The sequence below is a fragment of the Glycine max genome, chromosome 1 (genome assembly GCF_000004515.6).
Source record: "Glycine max cultivar Williams 82 chromosome 1, Glycine_max_v4.0, whole genome shotgun sequence".
Classification (NCBI taxonomy): domain Eukaryota; kingdom Viridiplantae; phylum Streptophyta; class Magnoliopsida; order Fabales; family Fabaceae; genus Glycine; species Glycine max.
The window spans coordinates 3,961,115-3,973,406 of record NC_016088.4 but is presented as its reverse complement, the minus strand read 5'-3'; the positions used below and the strand labels follow the sequence as shown (position 1 = coordinate 3,973,406).

General features: G+C 28.7%; 1 protein-coding gene across 1 annotated transcript; it reads left to right on the top strand.

Moving 5' to 3' along the window:
- Positions 1 to 6,057: 6,057 nt before the first annotated feature.
- On the top strand, positions 6,058 to 10,171 carry LOC100808017 (zinc finger MYND domain-containing protein 15). The gene is made up of 11 exons (XM_003517820.5): positions 6,058 to 6,279; positions 6,367 to 6,480; positions 6,570 to 6,688; positions 6,883 to 6,929; positions 7,021 to 7,121; positions 7,544 to 7,631; positions 8,731 to 8,839; positions 8,932 to 9,103; positions 9,262 to 9,333; positions 9,460 to 9,573; positions 9,968 to 10,171. The coding sequence occupies exons 1-11, from the start codon at positions 6,166 to 6,168 to the stop codon at positions 10,058 to 10,060; spliced, it is 1,143 nt and encodes a 380-aa protein (XP_003517868.1). The 5' UTR covers positions 6,058 to 6,165; the 3' UTR covers positions 10,061 to 10,171.
- The last annotated feature ends 2,121 nt before the right edge of the window (positions 10,172 to 12,292 follow it).

The window sequence follows — 12,292 nt, the reverse complement described above, 5'->3', positions numbered from 1 at the left end:
ATTACTTTCTTTAATTAAAATTTTCTATCCAAATACACTCTAAAAAAATTTGGAATTAAAAAGAGTAAAGAAAGAAAATTGAATTATAAAGTTTGAAATTGGAATGGTGATGAAATTTTTGGCAAATGATAGTAATTGAAAGTAGCCTTGAGATTGAGGCAGTGACAGATAGATCAAATCAATGAGCTGGTAGGATCAGGATGTGCATATAGTAGTAGTATTTTTTTCCTGGAGTTGTGTTTCCCCATATTGATTTTATTCATAAATTAATATCTCGTAGTCAGATCAGTAGCACTGTTGATTTTGCAAATAGGACATTTCAATTTTCAACCTTGAGGCGTAGAGGAAGAGAATGTTTCACTGTTACTGTGCTTTCATTCATCAGGTGTCCCTATTGTCACATTGTCTAGTCAATAATAAGCTGCACTGTAACTTTTTCTTTTATTCACCAATTCCTTTATTAACCTGTTACCAACTCCTTGTTTGTTTGGTGGGTGAAAATTTATGAGAAGTAGGGTGATAAAAATATAAAAATAATTTAGTATATTTGGAGCAGTAGTATAAACAATTTGAAAATGGTGAAACTTACATTATTGTTTCTTTTTCAAAATTCTGTAATTGATGTCAATATTTCATGGGTGAATGGGACGACCTAATAGATTTTTAGGCTTAAAATAAACTTACAGTAAAATAAAATAATCAATTATTTAATCATTTATCTTATTTATAGTTTAGATTTTTATTTTTAAAAAAAATTAATTTGATTCTGTATTTTATTTTTTGGTTTATTTTAATTCTTTATATTTTTTTAAAAAATTATTTAGTCTTTTTTATAACTTTTATTTTATTTATTTTTTGATTTAATTTAATTTATTTTTTTAATTTGATCCTTCAGTTTATTCAATTTAAAAAATATTTTTTAATTCAATTTTCTCTCCTTTTTCTCCATTTCTTTAACAGAAAATTTTTATTTTTATATAATTAATGACGTCAATCTTAAATGGATCAAAAGATTAAACTCAACAAAAAAAATAAGTGATTAAAATAAATTTTTTAAAATATAAAGAACTAAATTAAATAAAAAATAAGATAAATGATTAAATTAAATTTTTTAATAGATAAAAAATTAAACTGAAGTAAGAAATAAGATAAAAAAAACTAAATAAATCATTTAAAAAAAAAGGCTTAAAACAAACTTCGTGAGAGAATAACAAAAAATATTAGTAGCCATAAAAATAAAAGTAGTTTTTTTTTTATCTAATAGACTTCAAATCTCATTCACCAAATTAAAGATAAAAAAATACATTAATTATCACCGTACTATTTTAGCTAATAATAGGAAATTATATACATGCTAATACTATTTTTTTAAGGTTTAAAGTCGTGAGGCTATCTTATTTAACAATTGAAGTCTAGTAGGAATCAAGATGGAAACCAAATCACCGATTTTTCTAATAAACTAGCACCGACTAAAATCATGGCATGAGTTAGTTTACGTACCATTTTCTAGTATGTGGTAGCATTTTCTTTTCTTTTTTTTCAAAAAAAAGTATTATCAAAAAGATCAAAATAGATTTTGAAAGAGATACAAAGTTGAAGAAATCGGCCAAATTCTGAACTATTGGTGACTCCAAATCTACAATGAAATCATGCCCTATAGGTTCTTCAAACTTAGCAATCTCAATTGCCATCTAACTTTACACCTTTTTTTCTTCTTGGAGAGATACACCGAAATTATTATTTAGATACCAGCTTAATTAATGCAATGGACCAAGATCATCTCTCTCTCTCTCCTATTGCTATGGTAGACATTAGAAATAAATAGTACAAATTAGAGCAAGCCTAACCGTGTTTTCATGGTACCCACCAAATCCTAGCTACTTGATTTAACCTTTCCAAAGAAGATTTATACACATAGGCCAAAAGAAGTAACATTGATGCATAGTGATAAAAATTTAATTTAAACTTAGGTCCACTTTCTTATTGGTCAAATACAAACAGAATCTAACACCCCCCAATAAATAAATAAATAAAATAAATTATGGCCCCCTCTTTTTGTAATTTTATTTCCACCCATTCTTCCATAGTTGTGGCCCAGTGAATACAACACACCGCACAGTTGAATAGGTCAAGCTTATCTGCTTTTGTCCCTTGGGAACTTAATTTTGTGAGAGGGGTTTGTAGCTGAATGCTGAGGATGGGGTTATTTGGCTAATAGGTATCAATATCATAGGCTCATTTTGCATATTACTATATTATAATATATTCATTCACTACATGGAATGCATATTATGCCCGACCAACTGAACAAACTGTTTGGATTAGATCCAATCAATATAATTCGAGGTTCAAATATTCAATAGAATCAAGGACTCTTTATATAATAACAAACAAATAGCAGCTACCTTTTGTAAAGGGTTTAAAGGGGAGGGAGAAAAAGAACCCACCGAATAGTTGGTATTTTTATTTGATCGCATAAGATTTGGCATCTCTTTTTCTCAATATTGAGTGTGATTTTGGGGTATCTTTTTTTATTTGCTTGTACCATGGCAATATCATAGGAACTTTGGATCTCACTTTACAAAACAGGTAATCAAAGCACAAAGCATTTTTTTTTTCTTGGAACGTCAAGCAGAATAAGATATCAAAGAAGGAAAGTTGGTAGCATCCTTCATCTTTTCAAACATTAAAGAGATATGCGACGCTGAAGGTGGAATTCAAGGATATGCTATAATATTATAGCTAGGAATACCAATGTTTACTAGGTTTATATGAATATTAATGGGTCGCCCTAATGACCCTTAGCTTAGAAATGGAATGGTTAAAGTGTTGTGTATAATAAAGTTATGATATGATGGTCAAGAACTTGTTAAAAGTTAAAATAAAGCAGAAATATTATATATATATATATATATATACGTAAAATCTTTTTTCTATTAAGAAAAAGAGTTGAACCCTTTTTCAGTTTTGGTTAAGAGAAACTTTAAAAGAATGCTTGATTCATTTTAAAATTTATATTTAGTCTTAGAAATTAAGGTTAGAAATAGAGAGAACATGAAAAAGAAGTTAGAAAAGGAGAGGAATAAAATTATTCAATAAATTCTATATATCCATATTTTTAAGAATGAAATGCATATGAAAAATAATACTTCTCTTTTTTTTATACTTCTTTTAAAATACTTTTTGTTGATTAACGAGAGAAATAAAAAAATACAAACGAAAAAATATAAAATGAAAAAATCCAATAAAAAATGAAAGAAATATAAAGAATAGACATATTCATACTATTTTTAATCTTCTAAACTTAAAAGATCATAAAAGTAAATTTTATCTCTCATATTCATACGATAGCAAGACTTGCTTCTTTATATGATGACAAATGTTGGATAAGGATTTGCCATATCAAGCACTACCCACTCTCAACCATGATGTTATAATGATATGACATTACATATTAAATAATTAATTTAATTTCAAATATTAATATGGTAGAATATGATTTGGTACATAATTTTATTTTTTAAATACGTGACAATGAGTTAAATTCTTGACTTATGTACACGAAAAAAACATCTATTAAAAGATGTTTATCCCTTAAATGCATTTTTAGTACATTGGGGGATTAATTTTTAATTTTTAATTTAGAGATATTTTAGTTAAAAAAATTAATTTAAAGTACCATAACTAGCTAGTTTCATTTAAAATTAACAAATTAAAGAAAACTAATCCATTCAATCAAAATCTCCAAACAATTTTTTTAAAGCTAAACTAATCACTGGTCAAGATATTAATTTGCCGTTTGCTACAATATGACTAAAGGATGAAACTGTTGTTGTTGGAATGATAAATTTTTACACAAACATACAACAAAAAAACTAATATATACGCAAACATACATATCATCTATTTTGTTTTCACAACCGTACACTTTTACTAAGTTGAGAATTGGGGTTCTCCCAACCCAATCCGAATTTTCAATGTGCTTTTATTTTTGAAAAAAATATTTTTTAAAAGATAATAAAATAATATAAATAAAAGAAATTAATTTAAAATAATAAAATTAAAGAATATAAGTAAGGACAAATTAATTCTAAGAGTAGCATTTATTATATGTTCAAGTGCCTTAAGTTTATAATTTATTTAATAAAATTAGAAAATATAAGTAAGGATAAATTATTTCTAAGTAGTATTCATTTCAAGTGTCTTAAATTTGTAATTTATTTATCTATATGATAATTAAAAAATTATATCATAATTTAATATGATTATTTTCATGTCAAGGAATCCAATAAAACAAAAATTGAACCTTAAAAAAATTCACAACATCATTATAATAATAGTAGTAGGAAAACAAAAAAAAATGATTTTAACCACTTAAATAAAAGTTAAATTGCCTAAATTTTAAAAGTTATTTAAGTGTGATTGTGATAATAACAAAATTATATGATATCTTAAACAAATATAAATATTAATTTATATTAAATTATAATTTTTTTATATTTTACGTTTTAATAAAAATCTTTAAAAATGACATAAAAGAAAAAACATTTTTTATTATTATGTGCAAATACACATATTAAAATACTACTTATAATTAATTTGTCCTTATTTATATTCTCTAATTTTATTATTTTGAATTAATTTCCTTTATTTATATTATTTTATTATCTTTTAAAAAATATTTTTTTAAAAAAAAAACACTATTTAGAATTTGGGTTTGGGGACACAAATTCTCAATTTGGTTTTGCAAAACTTTTAAAAAAACCATACTGTAAATTTAGATCTCTTCAATCCAAACTTTCATTGTGAACAGTAACAGTGCATGTTTGTATAAATAACACGGGCATATATGTATCTTTGTGTATATATTAATCTTTTTTTGTATGTTTGGGTAAAAATTTCGTTGCAGTGATGCTTCTTCCTAATTTTTCATTTTGTGGAGCTTTTAACAGCTAATATCTAAATATTATTGATGTTGTCAACTATAATCTTTAAACTGATGAAAAAATTATTTTGAATCAATTTAAAATATAAAAGACTACAATAATTTTTTAAAGATAAAAAGATCAAGTTAAATAAAAAAGATAAAAAAACTAAAATAGTTATTTAGCCTTTTTCTTCTGCTACATTTCGTGTGTTGGGATTCTGGGAAGTCAAATATGATATTGTAGTAGTTAGAAGAAAAAAATAAACAAAAAAGATAAAATATAAAGGAAATTTAGTCAAATTTTGAGGGACTTTTGATATCTAGATAAGTTTATCACTTTTGAGAGGTAACATGATATTATGCAATTTATTTTGATTAACTTAATATTTTGTTAAAGAAAAATATCATTAATTAGTTAATTAACAAATATATATTAGTTAACAGTTAAATTACAATTCAAAAATAAAAAAATACAATTTAAAGAACGAAATATTTTTTAAAAATGTTAATATATTCTAATAATATATTAACAACTATTTGTTTTCATGTTATTTGATATTTTAAATTCAAGTTTAGTCTTTTAAAAAATAAATGGTCCGAAGAATGAAAAAGTGATTTCGATAACATTAAAAGAGCAAGAGTAGTGTATTTCAAAATTAGAGAAACAAAAAACAAAGACAAATTTTTTTAGTGAAACTAAAATAGAATATCAAATATTTTAGAAGACTAAAAACATATTCTACTCAATATAAAAAAATAAATTGAAAAGTATTTAAGATTGTAAAAATATATAATTAATTCTCATAAAAATAAACTCGATTAATTTGAAAAAAGTAATTTAAAAATTAACACACAAAATAATGATAAATAATTTAAATTTTCTTTAAAAAGATAAAACGTTATGTTTTACTGATGAAACAACTTAAACGTTACAATAGAAGGTACCTCATTATTAAAATAAAAATGATATATGAATAAAAAATAAAAAGTCAATTTCATTATAAGTTTTGCTATACATGAAAATTGCTTGTTTTTATTTATTTATAAAAGGCAAAATCGATTAAATTATTAATTTTGGATTGATTATGATACCTAAAAATGGCTAGCATGCGTGTGTGTGTGTGTGTTTTTTTTAAATTTTTTTTTTAAAAAATTGTGCATAGAAAGAATGAAATTGAATGGGCCGTGGTGGGCCGTGCAGCACATAATAGCGTGTGGTGGTCGGAGAGAAGAACGGGATGGAGTGCGCGGCGAAGGGGAGCGGAGGAAGGTGCGGCGGCAGCGGCAGCGGCGGTGCCACAAGACTCTGCGCTCGCTGCGAAGCCGTTGCATATTGCTCTCTCTCTCACCAGGTTTTGCATCAACTACTTTTGCTTATGCACGGTATTAGATTTCAATTTGCGTTACATAGCTTCATTGCTTCGCGTTTCGTCCCTTAGATTGCACACTGGAGTCGTCACAAACACGAGTGCGATAGGTTGCAACAGCAATTGAAGAGTGTCGAAGTCCTCAATAATTTTCCCTTCACTTTCTCTCGCGAATCCACGTTTCAGGTGATCACTGTTCTTCTTCCTTCTTACTACTAAATAGAAATTTATTTTAATTTTTTATGTTTTAATCCATGCTCGTGTAATTTTGACAGGTTTGTGTGAAGCAGGAAACTAGGTGTTCATTTTTTAGCAAGAGAGGCCTTCATCAAGTGGGAATGTGGATGCATGAATGCCATTGTGGAGCATCATCTACTTCATTTGATTGTTTAGGGTTTCTTCTTGTTTCCTTATTATTCTGAAATTTCTGTTAATTAATTTTCTATTCATATCAGTGATGAGTTCTTTTTGAATAATTCAGTGATTAAGCCATATATAATAGATCTAATGATTATTGTGCAGTTACAACCTTTTCAGTTAGTTTATTAGTTTAGAGCAAACTTCAAGTTTAAAATTTATTTTTTGCAGGTTAAACAATGGTTGGGATCTCCCAAGTAGTTTATGTCCCTGTTGTGGTAACTTTATTTCTCAAGCTTCTTCTTCAACTTCCAATTTCTATTTGTTATTAGTTAGATTTAGAATAAAATGCAACATATAAATGGTCAGAGCCTAGCTCTCCGGTATCAGAGCAGTTGCATTGTTGGAGAGACTACTATAAGTGGAGATGCATCCCGCTAGACTCGCCTGTTGCTTTGCTTCTTCAATGGGTATGGTTGTGTAATTTTTTGTCACAATTAGCTGTGAAATTCTATATTTTTATTCTCATTTCAAGTTTTCAACTGTGTTTACCAACAACAAATTTGTTATCTCATTTTGTTTGGAAGCAACAGTGATGATAACGTGTGCAGTTGGCTCTTTTATTTTGTTTGATGTTAAAATACAAGGAGGGGGTAGGAGCTTATGTTTTTTTCCCCTCAGACTTACCAAAATAAAATCTCTGCTTTCACCTGTAAAATCTCCAGGGGAATGGATTTTTTCTTGTTAGTCATTATGATAGAAAAGAAACAGCCACTAAATTTTCTGCCTCTAACACAAATCATAAGCATGGACATGATGTTATAGGTATTTTTATCGTTATTATTTTTTAGTTATATTTTTTTTTAGAATTAAATGATTGCCTCTATTTCAGCCACTTACAATATATCATGCTGCTCGACTTGTTGGAATTACAGCCTTGAATCCTGAAATCAGTGATAAGTTGTACATTCATTACCTTGGTATATCACCTATAAATTTTCTCTAAGCATTCTAATTTCAAATTTGAAGTGTTTTTCGTTAGCTCTCTTTTGTGCTATTTGTTAGGAATGGCTTGAATTGTGTAATTAGTCTCTAAAACTAAAACACTTAAATCATTTCATACATATACATATACAAACGCATCTCAGGTTGAAGGGATATTTATATTCTGTTAAACTTTCAAAAAAGCTAATTGAAGAAAAAGACCCTACTGTGGTGTTTGTTACTTCAAAAGAAGCTACTCAAAGAAAAAGATGCGACAATGGAGTTTGTTGCTCATTTGTAGTTTTTACATTGCTTTATTTTATTTCCAAAAAAAGCAAAAAACGTTGCTTTACTTTAAGAAAATTGCTCAAATTTGAAAAAACTTGGGTTGAATGGGGGCTCTCCCTTTAAAATTGCATTTGCTTTAAGTTGAGATGTTGCACTTTCACTCGATAAATACCCATATGTACATGACTTGTTGAAGTTAGATCATACTTTTTTCACCATAGAGTGTGTATGTGTAGGTAAAAAACTAATATTTTATTGGTGACTTTGGGTTAAATGCCCTCAAATTAGTTGTTACGGATGTTTCCAAGTTTATTTCACATTGCAGCTACATTAGTTCAAAAAACCAAGTGTTGTCTTATGCTATATTTTATTATGATTTATGACCATATTTGCTGCTTCTCCTTCGTTATTAGAAATAATGCATGTATGATTTATAATTCATTAATTCCACTAAAAATGTAAAAGTAGAATTAATGATTCATCAATCAACTAACCTGAAACTTTGGCTTTTATAAGCCTTTTTTCTTTTGTTTTGGTAAAAAAAAAACGAAATGAACTTTTCAAGGTTTCTCTCGGTGTTGTTAAAAGTTTTATGTTTAAACTTCCTCATGCTACTCATGATTAGTTATGAAACTGTCTTTTTCTCATCTTTATCAGTTTTTTACCTTTAACTGATATAAATAAAATGTTTACTTTTGAAAAATACAAATGCTTTGTTAAAAAGGCTTGCACATGTATTTTCTTACTAGATAAAATTGTATGATTACTTGGCATATAACTTTGGCTTAATGAAATTTTATATGGAAGGACCTGAGAAAGAGTTGCTACAACTTGCTGTGTTTGGAGAATTACTGGCACTCTTCCCCGGTGTACGAATTCATATAGAACTTGTTGGACCTGCAATTCCTCCTCAAAGGTCTGATGCATTTTCATATGTCCTTGAATTATCATCCGATACTGGTCACTGTTTGTTCTAATTGCTTGTCCTTCTTGCCTCCCAATAAGCAGGGATGGTGAGATGATTCACATTTCTAAGTATCCTTGTTGCAATGAAGACGAATGTGAATGCAAAATAGGAAGTAAAAATACATTCTTAGAAACACAATCTGGTATCACTTCCACTTTGACATTGCAACTTTGGCAAGGATTCTATCATGATCGATATAGAGATATTGTTAAGGTATTGTGTTACAACATCCGAATGGAATTAACATACATATTCAAATGTTGAGTTCTTGTTCCTAGGATGATGTCGTTTAATGTAATCTTGTTTGATTTAAATTTGTCTGTCTAATCCTCCAAAACCATAATTTACCCTAAATAATTTCCCACTTACAGGATTCCTTTCCTCACCTAATAATTGCTCCAAATGGTGGCATTGCTGCTTATTCCAGTTGGTTACCAAGTATTGTACGTCTCCTACCTTGAGCTTATCCTATATTTAGTTTAGTTTTTTACTGCCTTTAAAAAAACTGAAAACAGTAAGACACTTTGATGGCTTGTTTTCTTCAATTTCTTTGGTTATCAAAATTTCAGGAGTTAATTAAAAAGATTGATGTCCCAGTTGTTTTTACTGATTATTGTGAAGAAGCTTGTCATCTTGCAGCCAATTGCATTAAGACTGTAACTGGAAGTCCTCTTAAATTGCCTGTAAGCTTTATATTCGTTCGTTGCTGTCTTGTGTTGCAAAATAATTCTTTTGAAGTCAGAATAATCATTTAGTCCCCACAGCCATAGGTGATATTCATTTAGGAATCTGTTCCTATATGAAAGAAACCGAAGTTTTGGTCTCTATACGCCCTTATTAGAAGTTTAGAACACATTGGTTTCTATTGTTTACTGTGTTTCTAAAAGTTTTAATTCCTAGACGCCCATGTTAGCGGGGACCAATGTGTACTAAAGGTGTAGAGGGGGATTAAAACTAAAGTTTTTTCCCATATAAGAACTGATTCCTAAATGAGTGTCATTTATAAGGACCAAATGATTATTTTAAACTTTTTTTTTTCATTAACAATCTTTTAATATCCATTGCACTACTATGCAGGTTCAGTTAAATCCTTTCAGACAGCCCATGGCTGTGGAAGACAGCGTGCTGTTGCTTCCCTGCTACTCGAATTGTTATCTTTTTGGGATGTAAAGAGAATACTCATAATATCTTCAGCCACTATATAGTCAGAACAACTAAGCTAATTGTATCAAAAGCAAATGATTGCTTTATCAAATATGAATGAAAGAAATAGTTGGTAAATAACAATAGCAAGCTTTGCAAATATGTTTCCCTGAACCAATACAGACCTGTGTGTTGGGTCATTTGCATCACGTGCTACTGCCGCTTCAATCATTCTAAACATTTCACTCTGCTTAATAATTCTCATTCCTCGGATATGGTAGTTTAATTGATAGTATACTACTTATAGGTTTGTTACAAGGTCTTAGCTAGATGGTAGATTTGATTTGAAGTATCAAAAGATCCTTCTTCTGTTGACCCAACACAAGATTCTCAGTCAAATTTTTTGTGACAGACCTGTTATAACAGGTAAATTAAGGGTATTTAACTTTTGAGAAATGTTACTAATATACTTCTTTAAAATCTTTTAATTTATTTTTATTATTGAATGGAATTTTATGATGACTTGGAAAAGGTATGCAGTGTTCGAAATGAGATTTTTATTTACTTAAAGGCAGTGAATTGTGATGTGTTTATGCAATCCTTCCGGGCTTGTTCATAACTAATTCCAATTGTAGGTCAATATTTTTTTATTTGAGGGGCCAAATAATTTACTTTAATTTTTTATTTAACCCCCTCAAATAAAATACTCAAACTCCAACTATCATTTATTATCGACAAAATATCTTCATTTCAAATTAAAGTTCTTATATTTTTGTTCTTTATTAACATATTGACTTAGTTTTCTCTTTAAATTTGAGTTTTGATTTGTTTTATTAAATTGTAAAAAAAATTACTTTAAATATTTTAAATATATTATCATAGATTCATTAGATATTGATATGTCACGATCAGCTGATATTCATTCGACATGAATTTATAAGAGTAACACAAAAAAATTAACAATTAAAAAATTAATACTTTTTATTCACATGTTACATTTTAATTTTAATAAAAAAGAGACATAAAATGAGACAACAATTTTAATCTATTTATAAAAGGAAATGTAAAAAAATACTACATAACCATGTAGACTTTTTTCTTTAAAAAAACAATTGGGCTCCCTCTAACCTTGAGCCCTCAGCGGTTCCCCTTCTCAGGGTTACTTCTTTAACCTTATGCTTTTTCTCCTAAAGATGATCATTGAACCCTTTCTCCCTAGTAGCAATTGGACATAAGTCGCATCTCCACTGCTTCTTGGTTTTCTTCACCAAACTCTTACTGTCATGAATTGTAGGAGCTATCATTGCTTTGTGCTTTATACTATAATGATCAACATTTGGCTTAGACTGTAATTGGATAAACCAAAAAGAGAAAAACTTTCATTAAAGAAGAAGAAGAAAAAAATTAAAAGGGAAGATAAAGACAAAAAAGAAGGATAAATACACTTATTGACATGACCATATTTCCCTTGTTATTAGTATTAGTCTTCTTATAATGTTATCTATTATCAACTCAGTGGAGTAACTGGGATTGAGGCCCTCCAAATCCGTTGTTATTATTAACCAACTTGTTCATTCTTTGATTCAAATTCGTTGAATTAACAGAAAATTGTTCTCCAAATGAGAACCCCTTTATTCTTTTCTTTGGAATTTCCACCGTTCTCTCTGCTGCCATTTTCCTCCTAACTTCTTTTAGTTCTCATGATTGTCCTAATGCCTTATCATCTTGCCAACAATTATCTCTCTCCTAATTTTCTCCTTTTCCAGTTCCTGTCGTATTTGCTCAAACTCCAACTCTCGTTGGAATGCTTGCTTCCTCAACATTGATGGGCCTTGCCATTGAGAAAACTCTAGGTGCTGAAACATTGTTAGGAAAACTATTTGGTGCAAACACCGACCCTACAAAATGAATAGTGAATAAAATGAACTCATGTGACAACTTTTGTTTTTATAAACAGCAAAAACAAACGAGTCTCTTGAAAAGATTGTGAAGAATAGTGAGCGTTACCTTGTAATGAGGGTCTAGAGATATATGGATTCATGTAAGTGACGGTGGAAAAAAGGGTGTGGTGTTGGTAATGGTATCCTTTGATTATGGTCATCATGATATTTGAACTTCATGAAAAAAGTTGAAACGTGAAACAAAGGAAATGAGAGATAATGATTATCTGTTTAACAAAGGAAATGAGAGATAATGATTATCTGTGTGTGTGCAGTGTGAATCTTGAGAGAGTGATCAAATAGGCATGGGGTGGGTGTT

What these genes read in the sequence shown, in the direction of transcription:
- LOC100808017 (XM_003517820.5), top strand. Translation starts at nt 6,166, where the DNA reads ATGGAGTGCGCGGCGAAGGGGAGCGGAGGAAGGTGCGGCGGCAGCGGC. An exon ending in CTCGCGAATCCACGTTTCAG is followed by an intron (nt 6,481 to 6,569) that starts GTGATCACTGTT and finishes TAATTTTGACAG; the next exon opens with GTTTGTGTGAAGCAGGAAAC. An exon ending in TTGCTTTGCTTCTTCAATGG is followed by an intron (nt 7,122 to 7,543) that starts GTATGGTTGTGT and finishes CCTCTATTTCAG; the next exon opens with CCACTTACAATATATCATGC.